The 20903-nt window shown below is 40.2% G+C and overlaps 1 protein-coding gene across 1 annotated transcript; it reads left to right on the forward strand.

Annotated features, from left to right (window-relative positions):
- The first annotated feature begins 17456 nt into the window (after positions 1-17456).
- Positions 17457-20589, forward strand: LOC119521283 (EP300-interacting inhibitor of differentiation 2-like). Its single transcript, XM_037819385.1, has one exon. It carries the CDS (start codon positions 17571-17573, stop codon positions 18084-18086), a length of 516 nt encoding a protein of 171 aa, XP_037675313.1. The 5' UTR covers positions 17457-17570; the 3' UTR covers positions 18087-20589.
- Positions 20590-20903: the final 314 nt, after the last annotated feature.

Raw genomic sequence — 20903 nt, forward strand, 5'->3', positions numbered from 1 at the left:
CAGAGTCACAGTTGGAATCAGGGCTTTGGCAACTACTGGAACTAGGGCTATGGCTACCAGCAGGGCTACAGGCCTGGCTATGGTGGCTATAACGCCCCACCTACAACTACAGTCAGGGTAGAACAAATTATAGGAAAAGCCAGAGATGTTGGCCGTAAGAATAACCATAAGCTATACTGAGGCTGTGGCAGGCTAACGGGCTGATTAGACAGGCTTTGTCTGGATAGCGAGTGAAGACAAACAATTATGTAACAAATTTAACTTGGCAAACTTTCTATGGCCTGTCCCATGTGCATCTTACTTAAACTTATCCCCCTAGAAATCACTTTCCCGTTTACTATTTCCAGAGCCCTAGCTGTGCTAGGCAGCAGGTGTTGTATCCAAGGCCAGAGCAGCATTACGGGCTGACTGTACCAGGCTCCCCAGAGCCGGGGGAGAGTTTGCTTCCAGCTGCCTCTCTGCAGCCTGGACCTGTGCAGTCTAGTTGTAAAGAGTCACCTGTATCTTAGGAAACCAGTGTCACCTTTTTTCATCTTTTAATTTTATATTATTTGTCACACATTTCATGTAATGGAAGTGTTAATTTTACTTTATTTTTTAGTACCTTTTGGGAAAAGCTAATGCATTGTAAAGTATTTTGCACATGTCCTGATTTTGCCATGGCCTGGATATTGGAGCCATCCAAGCTTTTGAAATTAAAATTTAACTGCCCCCAACCCCTGTGCCAAAATAAAATTCTTTGGGAGTGTCTCTCTGTTGGTCAGGATTTGGATCACTGACCATTCTCAGGAGCTGTAGATAGGTCAGGAGTCACACTGAAGATCAATTCCAGGCAGACCCCTCAACTAGATCACCTTGGGAAAAAGATATTGATCAAAGTCGCTGGGATCATCTTCACCAGGTAGGGCATACAGCTCCACAAATTGGTCTATTTCACAGAGAATGGAGGCCCATGGAGGATAAGAGGATCCCAGAAATATCTCTTGGCGATCATAAGGCTGAGAATCCCATGATGAAATACAAGTGGAGGCACCAGCCCCGTTAAGTTGCTCAGTTCCAGGGTACTCAGAGGGAACAGGGCCACGGACATCCGAAATTCCAGGACTCAAGGAACTTCTTGAAGCAGTTGTGGCCAATGGAGTCTCCTCCTTCTCCACAGACACAGTCTGCTTTGGCGCTTCTCGTGGCACCTTTGGCTGAGTTTGTCTCTGCTGCTTCTTCCATTTGATACGATGGTTCTTGAACCAAGTCTGGGGAGGAAAAAGGTGAGTGGGTGAAAAAGGAGGATGCGTCCACAGGGAGTCTTCATGTTCCTCAAGAATCAGGCTGCTTCGGTGTGAGAAAGCCAGTCTCACATCTCTGTCACATTTATCTGCAAGGGAAGTCCTTTCTACTTCCATTCATTTGTATTCCGGGGAGCAAAAGGGGTGCAGGATTATAGTAGAAATGGATATAAGAAGAGGATATTGCCCTCAGACGAAAGATCAAGAGGTGGTAAGTAAAGGGGGTCTGTTTACAGGGTTTTCAGAGAGACAGAGAGTTATCACATCCGAGAATTACTGAGAGAGTTCTTCAGGTTGAAAGGAAAGATAGGAGAGAGTGGCTTGAAGAAGGGAAGATCTTCAGTAAAGGTAAATGCAAAACCCAACAGTCTGTATCTGCAATATATAACATGACTCTTTAATTCCTACAACAGTCAGAATACAAATGAACAGAAAAAGTCATATTTCCTGATAGTGGGCATGCAAAATATAAAGAGGTATGTCGATGAAAACAACACACAGAAGAGAAATGAAAGGATGCGGGAGGAGAGAACGAGCATGCTATTGAAGCTAAGTTGGTATCTTTTGAAATCAGTAGTTTATAGACATAGGTTGTGTAATATAAACCCCACAGTAACCTCAGAGAAAGTATTTTTAAAATGTACAGAAAAAGAAATGAAAAAGGGATCAAACATGCATTCCACAAGATTGATATAGAGAAAAGATTTTGCAATAAAGGAAAAGAGACAAGAAAAAAAAAAAGATGACATATAAAACTCAAAGGACAAAATGGCTCTAGTAAGTCCTGCCTGTACAGTGATAACTTTGAATGTGAATGGATTAAATTCCCCAAATGAAAAGACAGACTGGGCAGAATGGATAAAACAAGCATGATCCAACTATATGTTGTTTACAAGAGACTCACCTTAGTCCCAAAGACACAAATAGGTTGAAAGTGAAAGGATGGAAAAACATATTCCGTGCAAATAGGAACTGAAAAAGAGCCAGCTGGCTACATTAATATTGGACAAAATAGACTTTAAGTCTAAAGCTGTTATAAGAGACAAAGAAAGACACCATATATTAATAAAAGGGTCAATCCAAGAAGAAATCATCTTTATCTAGACTTCCAAAGGAAAAAAAGAGAGAGAGAGAGAGATCATGCAAATAAATAAAATCAGAAATGAAAGGGGGAACATTACTACTGGCCACACAGAAATAAAAAGGATCATAAGAGGATATTGTGAACAACTAATATGCCAACAAATCAGACAATCTGGATGAAATGGACAAATTCCTAGCAAGACATGAACAACCTATACTGACTCTAGAAGAAATGGAATATCTCAACAGACCAATTACAAGTAAAGAAATTGAATCAGCCATCAAAAAGCTCCCAAAAAAGTAAAGCCCAGAACCAAATGGCTTCACAGGCAAATTCTACCCAAAATTCCAAAAATAATTAATACCAATACTGCTTAAATTCTTCCAGAGAATTGAAGAGGAAGGAACACTACCTAACTCATCCTAAGAGGCCAACATCACCCTAATACCTAAGCCAGATAAAGATACTACAAGGAAATTACAAACCAATTGCTCTTATGAATATAGATTAAAAAAAAAAAAAAAACTCCTCAGCAAAATACTAGCAAACCAAATTCATAGCATATTAAAAGAATTACATACCATGATCAGGTGAGATTTATCCCAGTTACGCAAGGGTGGTTCAACATAAGAAAATCAATTAATGTAATACACCACATGAACAGAACAAGGGAAAAAACCCATATGATCATCACATTTGAATCAGAAAAGTCATTTTGACAAAATTCAGCACCACTTCTGGATTTCAGTTAGAGAACTAGGTATAGAAGGAATGACAAAGCACATATGAAAAACTCACCACTAACATCATACTCAATGGTAATAGACTGAAAGCTTTCCTTCTAAGATCAGCAACAAGATAAGGATGTCACTGTCATCACTGTTATTCAACATTGCACTGGAAGTTCTAGACCAACATGCAAAAATCAGTAGTGTTTCTATATGCTAGTAATGAACAATCTGAAGACAAATCAAGAAAAAAATTCCATTTACAATAGGAATGAAAAGAATCAAATATCTAGGAATAAACTTAACCAAGGATGTAAAGGACCTATATTCAGAAAACTACAAAACATTGCTAAAAGAAATCAAAGAAGACCTAAATAAATGGAAGGATATTCCATGTTAATGGATTTAAAGGCTAAATGCGGTTAAGATGTCAATTCTACCCTAACTGATCTACAGATTCAATGCAATATCAATCAAAATTCCAAAAGCCTACTTTGCAGAAATGGAAAGGTCAATCATCAAATTTATTTAGAAGGGTAAGTGGCCCCAAATAGCCAAAGCTATCTTGAAAAAGAAAAAATTTGGACTCACACTTCCTAACATTAAAACTTACAAAGCTACAGAGGTCAAAAGAGCTTGGTACTGGCACAAGGATAGACATACAGACCAATGGAATCAAATTGAGAGTTCAGAAGGAGACCCTCACGTCTATGCCCAATTGATTTTTGACAGGCTTCAAAATCCACCCAATGGAGAAAGAACAGTCTCTTCAATAAATAGTGCTGGAAGAACTGGATATTCATATGCTCAAGAATGAAGGAAGACCCTATCTACACACATATACAAAAATTAACTCAAAATGGATCAAAGACTTAAATATAAGAAACAGGACTATAAAACCCCTAGAAGAAAATGTAGGGAAGCATCTTCAGGATCTTGGGTTAGGCAATGGTTTCTTAGACTTTACACCAAAAGCACAGCCAACACAAGAAAAAAAAAAAAAAAAAAAAAAGATCAACAGGACCTCATCAAATTTAAAAATTTGTGCAAAGGACTTTATCACAAAAGTGAAAACACAATCTACTCAATAGGAGAAAAAATTTGGAAACTACATATCCAATAAAGGTTTAATATACAGAATATAAAAGAAATCCTACGACTCAACAATAAAAAGACAAAAAACTCTATTTAAAAGTGGGCAACATGCTTGAATAGACATTTCTCCAAAGAGGATATACAAATGGCTAAAAAGCACATGAAAACATGCTCAACCTTATTAGCTATTAGGGAAATGCAAATCAAAACCACATGAGATACCATTTCACAACCACTAAAATGGTACTATTAAAAAAAAAACAGAAAATTACAAATGTTGAAGAGGATGTGAAGAAATAGAAGCACTCATTCTTCGCCAGTAGGAATGTAAAATGGTACAGCCACTTTGGAAGACAGTTTGGCAGTTCCTCAGAAAGCTCAGTATAGTAATACCATATGATCTGGCAATCCCACAACCAGGTATATACCCAAAAGAACAGAAAGAAGGGACTCGAACAGATATTTGTACAATGGTGTTCATAGTGGCATTATTCACAACTGCCAAAAGATGGAAGCAACCCAAGTGCCCATCAACTGAAAAATGGACAAACAAAATGTGGTAAATACATGCATTGGAATATTATTCAGCCATAAAAAGAAATGAAGTTCTGATTCATGTGAAACCATGGATGAACCTTGAAGACATCATGTTGAGTTAAACAAGCCAGACAAAAAAGGACAAATATTGTATGATTTCACTGATTTGAAATAATTAGGATAAGCAAACTCAGAATCATAGTCTAGAATATAGGTTATGAGGAGATGGGGTGTGGGTAGGGAAAGGGGAGTTAATGCTTAAATTGTACAGAATTTCTATTGGATTGATTTTAAAGTTTTGGCAATGGATGGTAGTGATGGTAGCAAAACACTGTGAATGTAATTAACAGCACTGAATTATATACATATGTGAATGTGGTTAAAAGGGGAAATTTTAGGTCATATATATGTTACTAGAATAAAAATTAAAAGAAGAAACATAGGACTGTACAACACAATGAACGATATTGTAAACGATGTACAACAGTTAATAGTACAATTTCAAAAACGTTCTTTCATGAATTATAAAAAATATATCTCACTAATGCAAGGTGTTAACAATAGGGTGGTATATGGGAACCCTGTATTTTATGTTTTATGCATGATATTTCTGCAAACCTACAATTTCTCTAACAAAAAAATTATTAGTAATTTTTAAGTGTGTGTGTGTAGCTGTGGCCTGCATGTGGCTATACTAAGAAACACTCATATACAGACCTTAATTATGTTTTCATCCAGGTGGAGGGCTGAAGCCAGTTCTTTCCTGTCAGTCCAACTTGGGTACTTGTTCTTACTAAACATGTTTTCCAATTCTATGAGCTGTCCCATGGTAAAGGTTGTACGGCAACGACGAGAATATCTTGGCTTTGCTGCAAAGGGCGAAAACAAAAAGCTCTCCTTAAAAAAAAAAATCCAAAACCTTAAACTCCTTACCTGTGTCTGGCCTGGGGGTCAGGAATTTGGTCTCAAACGTTGACTCATATGGAAACTGCTCCTCACCATCTTGCTGGGATTGTTCTACACGCTGGAAAATCATCCCCAACTTCCATTGCTAGGACACACTTTTAAACCAGTAGTGGAGGACACTTCTTTGTGAGCCCCACTCTATAGTCGTTGGAAACTAGGAAACTGTCTCTCCATGACGTCGAGCTCTATTTTTGTCTTCCTAGCAACTTGAGGGCTACTTTCTCTCTTGAACTCAGCTTTCCCCACTGGAAAATGGTTTGAGCCTAGTCTAAAGGCAAGTAACTGGCTACTCTTTCTAAAGGAATCTGACAGCCTGGGAAAATGGACAAGAACTGTGCAAGAGATATTGTGCTCAGCAAGATATCATAAAATAATGGCATGATGACCATGGTGGGCCATTGTACGTCAAATACTTTATAGGGGATTTGGGACCCTAATCGGTGATAGGCTCAGGGCACTGCAGTCCAGATTGGGTGGCCTATGAGACAGTGAGGCTCCCGATTTGGCTTCCATAGGGTCAGTGAGGAAAGAGGGGATAAAGCTCAGTGGCCTGAGAATGAATGTTGATTTTCCCATTTACTAGCCCTGCGACTTCGGGAGTACCACTACACTTAATAATCTTCACCTCTCTTTGTTCATCAGACTAGTGAACCAAGCTAGCTCACTTCATTTAGGGGAGATGTCAGTATCCAAAGGAGCAAGTCTGTTAAGTACAGACTTAGTGAATAATAGCGCAGATGAGAGTTTTTAGTATTATTTTGAGATATAAATGAGAGCATGTCTTCTAGTAACAGTTGATCTCATGGCTCATCCAGGTCATACGCAAGATTCTGCTTATGCAAGATGCCTTTATTCTTTCTGCAAGAACACTCAAAAAAGGCAGTTTGCTGTCTAGCCACCCCAAGGTGAGATCAGGAAGGTGGTCAAGAAGGCCCATTCAAGCTTGAATTTCTCTTAGCCTTTCAAAGTCTGTTTTTAAACATAAACAGGGGGCAAACATTCATAGGGCATTTGAGGAAATCTCCATCACGAAATGAGAGGAACAATAGAGTCAGAGATAGAGGGGGGAGGGGCCATTAAATTAATAAACAGGAGATAATATATTCAAGTAAAAAAGGACAAGTGTTTTTGGAAATTGATAGCTTTAGAAAATATTAAATAAGGGAAGAGAAGAGCCAAGAAAATATTCCAAAAAACAGAATGAAAAAAGGCAAAAGTGGACAAAGAGTGAAAAGATAAGAAAACAGAGATCTGAACAAGGAAGTCCAATATTTCAGTAAGAAGTGTTAGAAATATTTGACTAGAAAGTATCTCTGACAAAAAAGTTTGAGGATTACAAAGGAAACAGATTAAGAATGTTTCAAGAAATGCAAGGCAGGATCATACTCGGTGACTAGCACAATAAATGAAAACAAAGCTCACTGTGAACACCATGAATATATAGAAAACCCTGGGAGTTTTTAAAGGCAAATAAAATTTCCAGCCAAAGAAATGATCACTAGAATTACATTGGACCTCTGAAAAGCAACACTGCATATTAAAAGAAAAAATGAAGGACTTCAACATTATTAGTGAAAATATTTTCAACCTAGAATTGAATACACAGCCAAATTTATCCTTCAAATGTGAAGACAGGATAAAAGAAAGTGCTAGATAGTCATGGGCTCAGAAAACTTTCCTCCCATGCATGTCTTCTAAGCTACGTGAGGATATAGTTCAGCTGCAAAATATAGAAAAAGGAGGAATTTTTGTGGGAGAAATAGAGGATCCACACAAAAGTGCAGCAAAGGAAAAGCCCACAGTGACACGTGTGAACCAGGGGTAGAAAGCGAGCAGGGCAGCTTCTAGGAGGACAGAGGCTACAGGCGGGAAGCAATGGGGTAAATGGATTCAGCTGAAACTCGGCTGTGGAAAAAGATAATTGAGTATGCCATGGGAAGAAATAATGGGGCAAGGAGCTGGAAAATTAAGAGATTTGCATCTTAAATACATGAGGAAACTATTAACTCCCTAAATTACAAAGTTTAGGTGAAACCATCATTCTAGTATGGACTGCTCCGGTGAATATTTATGAAATCAGATTTCAGTCAATTGATACCAATTTAACCAAATTTTTGATATACCTGTTTTAGGAAGTTGTACAGGGTAGGACTGAGGAGAGATGTGGCTGTAAGTCCAAATTCAGTATCCACCAAAATGAGAGGTCCATATATAAAATGGATGAGTTAATTAATATTTGCATAGCTCATTATTACACACAATAAAGCATGTGTCAGAAGAGCCCGTTACAAGTTTTGCTAGTGGCTGCCTATGGATAAGAGGAGCATGCTGAAGCACAGGACCGCTTTATTCTATTTCTATTCTTAAAATAAAAGTATTTAATAAACAATAGAAAAATAAAAGATAAGGAAAGTTATATGTATGGCCCTGGACAAGAAGCACATTGTTTAAACTTAGTTTCAGAAACACTATATTAAAACAAGAGTATTGAGAAATATTCCTGTGACAATGTTTAAAGTATTTCAACAACAGAATCATTAAACAAATAGAAAAACACAAGCCACAGCCTGGGAGAATATATTTGCAACAAATATAAGAGACAAATTATTAGTCTATAGAATACATTACAAATATTCTACTAGGCCTTGAGGGGGGAAAACGGGCAAAAATAGAAATTTCTAGCATTAGAAAAAAAAACAGAATGGCCTGTTAACGGAGAGAAGAGGCTCAATCTCATCAGTTAATAAAGAAACAGAATTTGGAAAAAGGTGAAGTACTAGTCTATCCCCACCAACTGGTTAACATTTAAAAAGTGTGATGGTACCAGGCGTTTAAAAGGATACGGAGAAACAGAAACTTGTACATTGCTGGTGGGAGAAGAGTTGTAAATTGCTTTCTAAATTGTTCCCCATTGGCATAATCCAGTGGGGTCCCCCAAACTGAGTGCCTGGTGACGGCAAGACCCAGGAGCTCCCACAAATTCCCAGGCTCTCTCACCTTGGCTTATCCACAGCCCAACCACCCCAGCCCTGGCCTCCCAGCTTTTCCCAGCTTACCTGACATTACACTCGGTGGTGGGAGCTCCATGGTTCAATCAGCTGTGGGGCTCCTGAGTCACTAGCAGTGCCTCAGTTTGCTCTATGTGTCTGTTGGGTTTAGGTCTTCTATTTAAGCAAAATTTTGATGTAATCAGGTCACCGCCCTCTCTGGGTCCCTCCCTGATGTCACGCCCTCCAATAATCCATTCAAATTACGTTTGGAGAACCTATTCCATCTCTGCTCATGTGGCAGGGCACTGGGAGTGAAAGGGAGATTCCAGACTGATCCCTGATCTCAAATAATGGAAGAAAACAGATGAAAGTCAAGCAAAGAAGACTGGATAAAATGTTCAAAATTTCACTCAGGACAAAAGGGTAAATATACAGGATGCTGAGAGAAAGAGTAAGTTGCTAGGACGACTTCAAACTGGCAGCTGAAGGAGGGGCCTGTGTGTGGGCGGCCTCTGATGAGATCTGCATCTGAAGATGGGACGTCTGGGGAAAGAGTTTGGGGAAATGCACTGGCAAACCCTCACCATCCAGCCCTTCCTGGCCTTGTCCAGCAGAGCCTAAATCATACCTTGTAGCTTAGGTTAAGAAGTTGGGATTCTGGGCAACTGAGAGCCCAAGAACAGTTTGAAGCAAGGGAGCTTAAGATATGCATTGTATTTTTAGAAGTTCTTACCTCTCTTTTTGCTGTTCCAGTTTCAAGATTTTCTCTTGCTGTCCCATTTGCACTGAGCACCCTCCCCTGCCCCACATTTTTCCTTTGTCCCTTCACTGCTCTTTCGTGAATCCTTCCCTGACCTCCCAGACCTGATCGAAATCTCCAATTTTATGTGTCTGGAGTTCCCTCTACTTCATCATAACCTTGCTATATTTGTATAGATATTTTGCTGATGTTTATCTCCATGAGGGAGGACCCCGAACTTTCCCTACTGACCCTCAGGGTCCCGTATGGACCCAGCTCATGATAGTTACTCTTTAAGTATGAACAAAATATTTGACCCTTTCTCGGGAAAAGGGCATTTTCCACCAGCCTGTCCCAGGTATGTCCAGCTTGTGATACTTTTTTCTTCTTTTTAGAATTTAACATACATACCTCAGAGTATACATATTATCAGTGATTTTTCCCACCCACATAGCCAGCATCCAGATCTAGAAATAGAATATTATGAGTATCCCATAAACCCCTCACACCCCTTTCCATCACTGCCCACCCAATGGTAATGACTTTCCTGACTGCTGGAAAATACATTAGGTATGCTTGCTTTTGAAATTCATGTAAATGTAAATTTATGTACAAAATGAAATTTATATCATGCAGGATATGGTCATTTGGGTCTAGATTCTTTTGTCACCATGTTTTGTGATATGTATCCACTTTGTTTGCACATAGATACAATTCATCCATTTTCATCACTGTACTGTGTAATGCATTTGCACCACATTTTAAAATTTCATCCTAATGGTGGTGAATATTCGTGTGGTTTCTGGTTATTAGAAATGGTGCTGCTATGAGCATTCTTTTTTTTAAAATTCAATTTTATTGAGATATAGTCACATACCATGCAGTCATACAAAGCTTACATTCAATTGTTCACGGTACCATTATATAGTTGTGCATTTGTGCCAGTTTGAATATATTAGTGTCCCCCAAAAGCCATTATTTTTTATGTAATCTTGTGTGGGCAGATGTTATCAGTGCTGATTAGATTGTAATTCTTCGAGTATTTCTTTGGAATGCGCCCCACCCAGCTGTGGGTGATGACTCTGATTGGATAATTTCCATGGAGGTGTTGCTCCACCCATTCAGGGTGTGTCTAAGTTGAGTCACTGGAGTCATATAAACCAGCTGACGGACAAAAGGAACTCAGTGCAGCTGTGAGTGACATTTTGAAGAGGAGCTACAGCCAAGAGGGACACTTTGAAGAAAGCACAGGAGCTGCAGATGAGAGACAGTTTGAAGATGGCTGTTGAAAGCAGACTCTTGCTCCAGAGAAGCTAAGAGAGGACAAATACCCCAAGTGCAACTAAGAGTGACATTTTTGAGGAACCATAGCCTAGAGAGGAATGTCCTGGGAGAAAGCCATTTTGAAACCAGAACTTTGGAGCAGACACCAGCCACGTGCCTTCCCAGCTAACAGAAGTTTTCTGGACACCATTGGCCATCCTTCAGTGAAGGTACCCGATTGTTGATGCCTTACCTTGGACACTTTATGGCCTTAAGACTGTAACTGTGTAACCAAATAAACCCCTTTTATAAAAGCCAATCCATCTCTGGTGTTTTGCATTCTGGCAGCATTAGCAAACTAGAACAGCATTCATCACCAAAATTAATTTTTGAACAATATCATTACCACACACACACAAATAATAAGAATAAAAAATTAAAGTGAAAAAGAAAAATTAAAGTAAAAAAGAACACTGGGTGCCTTATTTTTATCCCCCATTTTTCTACTCATCCATCCATACACTGGACAAAGGGGAGTGTGGTTGGTTTTCCCAATCACAGTCACCCCTCTATAAGCTACATTTTTATATAATTGTCAAGATTCAAGGGTTCTGGGTTGTAGTTTGATAGTTTCAGGTATTTACTGTAAGCTATTTCAGTTCATTAGAACCTAAAAAGGGTTGTCTATATTGTGTGTAAGAGTGCCCACCAGAGTAACCTCTTGGCTCCTTTTGTAATCTCTCTGCCACTGGAGCTTATTTCATTTCCTTTCACATCCTCTTTTTGGTCAAGAAGATGTTCTCCATCCCACGATGCCAGGTCTAGATTCCTCCAGGGGAGTCATATTCCACATTGCCAGGGAGATTTACTCCCCTGGGTGTTAGATCCCACATAGCGGGGAGGGCAGTGATTTCACCTGCCAAGTTGGCTTAGCTAGAGAGAGAGGGCCACATCTGAGCAACAAAGGGCCATTCAGGAGGAGATTCTTGGGCACAATTATAGGCAGGCCTAGCCTCTCCTTTGCAGCAACAGTCTTCCCAAGGGGAAGTCCCATGGTAGAGGGCTCAGTCCATCAAACCACATGTCTGTGAGTACATCAGCAACTATCAAGGTGGGGAAGCCTAACACCCCTGCATTCTCCACCAGCTCCTCAGGGGGGCTCTGCATATTTTTTTCCTTTTTTTTTTTTTTTTTTTTTTTGAGCATTCTTGTACATGATTTTGGTGGACATATATTAGCATTCCTTTAGTTCCTAGAACTGTTTTTCCAAGATCCAGACTTGGGAATTTTCCTTGTCTAAAGACCATATGTACCTTGTTGAACTGGATTCTTATTAAATACTTTGTTGAACTGGTCCTGGGGCCTCTTATAGTCCAAGATTTCCAGGTAGAGTTTATTATTTTATTTTATCAGAACATGGAAGATTTATCTAAGCCAGTGGCTCTCAAACTTTAGGGTGTATCAGAATCACATGAAAGGCCTGTAAAAACATCAAATACTGGGACCCCACCCCCAGAATTTGTGATTCAGTAGGTGTGCCGGTTTGTATATATTATGGTCTCCAGGAAAAGCCATATTCTTTGACGCAATCTTGTGGGGGCAGATTTATTAGTGTTGATTAGGTTGGAACTTATTGGTTCTGTGTTTCCAAGGAGATGTGACTCAATCAACTGTGGGCAAAATTGTTCGTTGGATTATTCCCATGGGGGTGTTTCCCTACCCATTCAAGGGGGGTCTTTATTGGATCACTGGAGTACTTTAAAAAGAGCCACACAGGCCCAGACGCAGAGCAGCTGCAGCTAAGAGAGAAAAAAATGCCCCAGAGCAACACTTTGGAGAATGCCATTTTGAAACCCAATCTTGGAGCAAGCAGACGCCAGCCATGTGCCTTCCCAGCTAGCAGAGGTTTTCCGGATGCCAATGGCCTTTCTCCAATGAAGGTACCCTTTGTTGATGCCTTACCTTGGACACTTTATGGCCTTAAGGCTGTAACTTTGTAACCAAATAAACCCCCTTTACAAAAGCCAATCCATTTCTGGTATTTTGCATAACAGCAGCTTTAGTAAATCAGAACACTGGGTATGTAGTAAAATAAGTTCCTTGTAGTTATAAGCCTCCTTTGGAGTTAGATTGAGGTTCTTGTCCAAATGTAATTTTCTGGGTGAAACAAAATTTGAGTCTTATTTTCATACTCAATGGTTATTAACTTTAGAGTGGATTTTGAAGCTTGTCCACTTTGTTGCCCTTGTTTTACAGTTCAAAAAACTAAAGTCCAGGGATATGGACTAAGTTGTTCAAAGTCTCATAGCTGATAAGTGGCCCACAAATCTGCTGACTCTGAGTTCAGTCTTCTGTAAATCTGAACATCCTGCCTTCATTTCTTCAAAGGCAGTACTTATCGCCTGCTTTGATAATCTTGTGATGTTCCTCAAAATTGGAAGTTCTTCTTACTGATCTAAATCTCTCTAGTCATAATACATTCTCTAGTAGACTCCCTGGAGTTTCTCCTGAGTGCCTTTTTTACCCCGTCCAACTTGGACATTCCTGGAACACTAATGGTATAAAGGGCTCCATGAACTTTGGCGGGCTTTGGCAGCTGCCTCACGATGGAGTGCCAGAACTCTAAGTAGGAAAGAGAGGCTTACAAGTCTGAGATCCCAACAGGGGATATCAGAAGACAAAATGATGGATCCCCACTGACTCTTCAGAAGGGTAACAGCCTTCTCCCAGATGCTTCCTACCCTCTAGAAGGGCATCCTCAGATGGAAAAGGAGGAGAAACAGAAGGGAATGGCAGCAGCTCTGCCCAAATCCAGAGTGCATGGTCTAAGGTCAAGTCCTAACTCTGTTCCTTCCTAGCTACTTGGAATTGGGCAAGTTGATTAACCTCTTTGGGCTCATTTGGAACATTTCCTCAGTTGTAAAATGTAGATAACAGTATCTACCTCTCAGGGTCTTGGGAGCTTTAAATGAGATAATATATGTAAAACCATAAGCAGAACAAAGGTACTTTACCAGGACCCAATTACAATTTGCACCCCCCCCCCATAGCACTGGGGAGTGGTCTGATCCAGGCCATAGGATACTGGATTCAATACACCACTTTCAATAATGGATAGAACACTCAGACAGACCAATAAGGAAACAGAAGGCTTGAATGATACTATAAGCCAACTAGACCTACCAGATATCTAGAACATTTCATGCACAGCAGCAGAATACACATTCTTCTCTAGTGCACATGGGTCATTCTCCAGGATAGAACATATGTTAGTCACAAAACAAGTCTCAATAAATTAAAAAAAAATTGGAATCATACAATGTATTTTCTCCAACCACAATGGAATGAAGCTAGAAATCAACAACAGAGGGAGAACTGAAAAATTCACATAGGTGGAATTTAAAAACACACTCTTAAACAACTAATGGGTCAAAGAAGAAAACACAAGGGAAATAAGGAAGTATCTTGAAAATGAAAACACAACATACCCACATTTATGGGATGCAGCAAAAGCAGTGCTGAGAAGGAAATTTATAGCCCTAAATGCTTTCATCATAAAAGAAGAGAGGGGAGGGTGGTGGCCCCCGAGACTCCTTGCAGACAAGTCCGTGAGCCAGGCGAGTGCCACAGCAGCAGTGGCTGGGCCTCTGGCGTGGCAGGCAGCCTGGGCTTCGGCCCTCCTCTGGTTCCCAGGGAGCAGGCTGGTGGCAAGTGCAGGAGCAGCAGCAAAGGCAGAGGCTCTGGCTCTTCTCTCTTGTGCCCCTCAGTCTGAGCTGGGTGAGGCAAGGCAGCAGGGTGGCTGGAGAGGAGGGGGGAGTCCCTTGCCCAAGAATAGGACTTCTCTTCGCCAGGATATGAGACTGTTCAATCCACCACGAATACAAATTATCATTGTTGGGCTGGAAAATGCAGAGGAACTATCATCCTTTACAAAATTTCTATGAATGAACTGGTACATGCATCCCCTACAATAGGAAGTAACGTAGAAGAGATAGTTGTAAGTAATACACGTTTCCTAATGTGGGATACTGTTGGCCAAGAATCTCTTCATTTTTCTTGCAACACTTACTGTACTAGCACTGAGTTTTTAATAGTTGTTGTGGACAGTATAGAGAAAGGATTTCTGTAACTAGATCTAAAATGTTAGCTCATGAGGACCTAAGAAAAGCCGGATTGCTGATTTTTGCCAATAAACAAGATGTTAAAGAATGTCTCTCTGTAGCAGAAATCTCCCAGTTTTTGAAACCACCTTCTGTCTAAGATCCCCAGTGGCATATCCAGGCAGGCTGTGCTCCTGCAGCTGAGGGACCGTGCCAAGGACTTGAATGGATGCTGTCATGACTTAAGATTAGAAGAGCTCTAAGACCTCTTCTCATAGACTTTGTATAAACGAAGTGCTGGACTTTACCTGAAAGCTGCAAAAATTAATGGTTTAAATATATTTATAATGAACTGATTTAAACTTTTTCTATAAGAAGAAAAATTAAGACCACTTATTTGAAAACAAAGATGAAGTCTCACCTTCCAATTTGCTTTCTCATTAGTTCCTTCCAAAGTAAGGTCTTAAAGCCGTGACTGACATTTTTCTCATAACGAACCCTCTCAGGGCATTGTGTAGCCTGTGGTAAGTACAAAGGGAGAGGAAGACAGTGTTAAAAACTTTAAGAGCTTCATTATCAATATAAATCCCCCTAGTTGAATGTTGTTATCTTCTTGTTCTAAGTCAAAATACAAATCAGCAAGAAAGAAGAAGGAAAGAAGGAAGGAAGGAAGGAAGGAAGGAAGGAGGAAGAATCAGAATCTCAAAAATAGAGACCTAACCTCAAAACTGCACCCACAGGGATGGATTAAATGAACACAGGCTTTTCTGGGGTACATAACAGATTCAAACCAGCCAGCACAGATGGTATGTAGGAACTCTGTATTTTATGCATTGTTTTCTGTAAACCTACAACTTCTCTAATTTAAAAAAATAATAATACCAAGTGAAGAGACTGAGTCAGTAATCAAAACCACACAACAAGGAAAACCCCGAGACCATGTGGCTTCACTGGTGAATTTTACCAAACGTTCCAAAAAGAATTAACATCAAACCTGTTCAAACTCTTTGAAAAGTTGAAGAGGAGGGAACACTTGCTAACTCATTATATGAGGCCAGTACCACCCAAATACTATAACAAAGAAATTAGGATTTAGGGGATGATTATTATTACTGAATCATTATATAGATATTCCTTTTTGCTTTATGATACATTAGAATAGATAGAGGGGAAATACCTGAAATCTCTGAGCTCTAATCCAGCTGCCTTGATCTCTGATAATGATTGTATAGACTTTTTTTTTTCCTTTTTTTTTAATTGTATAGCATTTCTCTTGTGCCCTTGTGATTGTAAAAAACCCTTGTGACTGACCCTCACTTGTATCCCTTTTATCCAGTCTTTCAACTTTAGAGTCTTAAGATCAGTAAAGACAGCCCCTAATATTTATAAATGAAGGGCCTCAAGTCAACCCAGAACTAACCCACTCCAATTCCATAGTTATCTTGATAAACAAAGCTGGTTCTAACCAAAAATTGCCCGCCTAACAGGCCCAGTAGCTTAAACTTTAGTGACCTTTTACATACTTTCTGCGAATAAGCATGTAATCAATCTGTGCATGCTCCATAATTAGATCACCTCTAATTACATCACCTAGAGCCATTGTGCTCATTATCCTAAAACCTGTCCATCTGTTGATACTATAAAACTATCAGAGTTCCTGCAGTTTGGGGAGACAGATTTTTAGACCCATGTGCCATCTGATCTGCTTCACGCCTATCAATAAACTCTTTCTGTCTTTGAAACCCTGGTATCTCAGGAATTGGTCATTTGAAGCACATCAGGCAGAAAACCCACCGCTTTTGATCAGTATCAATATCAAATCCAGATAAATATCACAAGAAAATTCCAGACCAATATCCCTTATGAATATAGCCGCAAAAATCAACAAAATACCAGCAAACAAAATTGGTATTAAACATTAAAACATTAAAAGAGGTATACAACATGATCAAGTAGAATTTATCCCAGGTATGTGGGGTGGTTCAACTTCAGAAAATCAATTAATGTAATACACCACATTAACAGAACAAAGGACAAAACCCACATGACCATCACAATTGAAATCAGGCATTCGACAAAATCCAGCACCTCTTCTTAGAGAATAGAAGGAAACTTCCTCAACATGATAAAGGGCATATATGAAAAACCCACCGCTAACTTCACACTCAGTGGTGAGAGACTGAAAGCGTTCCCTCTAAGATCAGGAACAAGACAAGGACGCCCAGTTTCACCACTGTTATTCAGCATTGCACTGGACGTTCTAGGTAGAGAAATTAGGCAAGAGGTGAGGGAGGTGGGGGAAGCAGCGCAAGAGTGGGAAGAGTGGGAGGGGGGAGAGACGCAGAGAGGAAGGAAAGAGGGAGGCGAGGAGCAGAAAGAGACCCGCAGGGGGGCTACGGAAAAGAGGGGAGAGAGGAGGATACTACAAAACAGTAACCATGGGAGGGCAGCTTCAGGTTTCCAGCAGCGAAAGTTGCGGTGCTTTTTAAAACAGCTTGGGGCCTGGCACGGGATCCTGTAGGTAGGAATCCTTTAACAAATATTAAAATATAAAGCGAATTACATTAACGAATAACAAGGGGGAAACTTCCTGCAAGGAATCTTCTCGCAGGCTTGGCCTCCGCTCACGCTCACGGGGTTGAACACCCGCCCGCACGTGTGCACACGCCCCGCGCGCACAGGGATACGCACGCGCTTCGTGTTCACACGCACGACCGCGCTGCGCCGTTACACCGATTTTTCCGGAAACCCTCCGGTAGCCGCAGAGGTGAGCCCGAGGACCGAGATGTCGGAGCTGCCCGCGAAGAGCAGGGCCCCCCGGACCCGCGCGGCGGATGGCGACAGCGACGTCCCGCCGGCGGAGGTAGGGAGGCGGCAGCCGGCCCCCGCGCAGCCCGAGGGGGCCAGGGGCGCCCCGGTGGCGGAGCCGGGCGGGGAGGAGGTCCCCGAGAGCCCGCCCCGACCCCGGCCCCGGCTTAGGAACGGCCCGGGCCTGGCTGCGTTCCCAGGCCCCCAGCGCGAGCCGGAGGGCGACGGGCCTGAGGTCGGGCCTGCCCAGCCGCTGTTTGGGGAGGAGGTGCTGGACGCCCACGGCGGCCGGTTGAGAGGGTTTGACGAACCCAACTGGGTGTTTATGGACATGTGTAGAGCAAGGGAAGTAGCCCACGACGCCAGCTGGCAAATGCGTTACCCCAACGTCTATCTGGATTATTTTACATTTATCGAAGATCTCTTTGCCTCGGTGGCGCTGAGCCGTCTGGCTGCAGAACTCGGCTGCGATAGGCTGAAAGACACAGACTAGGGAAGCGCTTTTACATCAGAAAAGGAGGAAACTGTTTCTAGAGGATCCTTGCGTGCCATGCTATTTTTGGGTTCGCTTAAGACAGTCATTTGCCAATTCTGCAACTAGAACACTTAATTTTTTTAATTAAGGGAGAATAGAACAACTTTTGCACAATTGAAAAAAAGAGGAAGAGTATCATCAAGAAATAATGGAAACGAAGTAGAATGAATCTTGGATCTTTTGAAGCCTGTTTTCAGAAAAATCCTGATTGATACAGATTATTTTCTTTGGATTGTGGAAAGTATCTTTTATGTTCGCCTCACGAGAAAGATTGGTATTGACTGAACAACTTGGCGATAGAGCCCACGGATATTAACCAAGATGAGGAAAGAAATAACTACAAGACCCAAATTTATAAATTTATATCTGAAAAAATGAAGACTAGGAGACCATTGAGGAACTTTGAAATTTCACAATTTGTATTCCCTTCGTGTCATGGTCAACAAAGGCTAATTAATTAGTGGGATTCATTTTGTGTTTTCCAAGAGTACTTAAGAGGTAGAATCAAAATTTAAAAAGCATATATTGCACGTTAAAATATTTTCAAGAACATCTGAAATATCAGAAGGTTGTGTTTTGTTTAACTTTTAAACTTTTTATTTTTAAATAGGTAAAAAGAGACAAGGTATAAAAAAATACAGTGAAAAGTCTTCCTTACCTGTGTTCCCCATCCACCCAGTTCCCACTATAACCCCACAGGTAATCGCAGTTATTAGTGCTTTATGTTTCCTTCCAAAGTTTCTTCTTAGATAAAAAAGGCAAATATAAATATTATTTGCCACCGTTTAACACAAAAGATTTGCAGAGTAGTTCATACCTTGGTTTTTTACTTAGCAAAGTTTCCTAATCTTCTTTTACAAAGGTGTATTATTCCAGTCTGTGGATACACCATCGTATATTTAACCTGTTACTTAATGATGGATATTTGGGTTTTTCCTTTTCATTCCTCCTGTTGAACAGTATTACAATGGATGACTGACTTTGTACATTTGAAACGTGTGTAAGAAGATCCCCAGGATGAATTCCAATGGATCAAAGGATAGATGTTTTTGTAATTTTGATAGATACTGCCAAATTGTCCTCCATCTGTTTTTTACAGATTTGCACTTTCATCCACAGAGGATATGTGCCTGTTGCTTACCCAGTGTACTATAGTCTCAAATTTCTGGAATGTTGCCAATGTGACAAGTAAAAAAATCTCAGTCCAACTTTAATTTCTCTTATTAATGAGTGAAGTTGAATATCCTTTGATATGTCAAATAGCTTACTGAGCTCCTTCCTCATGAACTATCTGCTTATAGCCTATATCCTTTTTTCCTATTGAATTATTAGTCTTTTTCTTATTGATATCCAGGAACTTGTTATATATTAGATTAGCTATTTGTCTGCTATGTAAGTTGCAGAGATTTTTTTTCCCCCACTTTGTTTTGGACTATTCTGAAAGTTTTCTTGTAATGCAGAAGTTATTTTTATGTAGTCAGTTTTTATCTTTTATGGCTTCTTGATATTTAGCCATATTTAGAAAGTCGTTCCCCATTCCAAGGCTGTGTTTCTCTCAGTGTATTTTAAGTTGCATTTTTTTTTCCCATTTAAATCTTTGAACCATTTGGAATTTATTCTGATGTACAGTGTGAATTTTGCAAGATAGCTACCAGTTGTCCCAAAACTATTTACCAAATAGTTATTCTTTTTCCCCATTGATTTGACTTGTATTTGGGTCTATTTGTGGACTACCCTCTTCCATGGTCTGTCTGACTTTTTGTGTGCTTGTAGCACACTGAATGAATGACCCGGCTTTGTCATACGGTTTTAGTATGCTTGTTCCTGTTAGCATTTTCTTTTTTAGAGTTTTCCTGCCTATTCTTGCTGGAATCTATTTCCCCATGAACTTTAGAATCAATTTATCAGGTTCAGAAATAAGTACTTGTTTTCATTTCTGTTAGAAGTGCATTAATTTATAAATGTAAATTAGATATTACTTCTGTATAATATTGAATGTTGCTGTTCAAGAACATGGATACCCCATTGATTTCTTCCTGAATTCTTTTGTATCCTTCAGTAGAAATTAGATTTTTCTTCAAATAGATAGTGATAACTGTGGCACATCATCTTCTTTCCACCTCTAGAGATAATGCTTTTAGCATTTCCCCATCAAATCTGATGCTGTTTCTCTCAGCTGAGTTAGATGTATTTTTGCATGTAAAGTAATTTTCCTTCTATTCCTATTTTTTTAGTGGTGGTTGAATTGTATTAAAGGTCTTTTCACCATGGATGATTATATGATTTTTATTAGACTCATTTCCATGATGAATTCACAGAAATTCCTAACACTACATGTGGTGGATTGAATTGTGTACCCCAGTATGGACATGTTCTTGGTCTTGGTCTGCCTTCTGGTGGGCATGGACCCACTGTAAATAGGATCTCCTGAAGATGTTACTTCAGTTAAGGTGTGGCCCAACTGAATCAGATTGGGCTTTAACCCACATTAGCAGAATCCTTTATAAACAGAATGAAATTCAGACATAGAGGAAGAAAGCAAGAAGCTGGAATTCAGCAGCACCCAGAAGAGAGAAGAAATGATGCCACCAGGTGCACTGCCGTGTGATGGAAAAGCCAAGGAACCCCAAAGATTGCTAGCCAGCCAGAAGACACTGACTCCAGGAGGAAGCAAGCCTTCTAGCCTCTGAAATCGTGAGCCAGTAAATTCCTGTTGTTAAGACAACCCATTGTATGGTATTTGTTTAGCAGCTGGGAAGCTGAAACATTATGTGA

The sequence above is a fragment of the Choloepus didactylus genome, chromosome 27 (assembly GCF_015220235.1).
Source record: "Choloepus didactylus isolate mChoDid1 chromosome 27, mChoDid1.pri, whole genome shotgun sequence".
Lineage (NCBI taxonomy): Eukaryota > Metazoa > Chordata > Mammalia > Pilosa > Megalonychidae > Choloepus > Choloepus didactylus.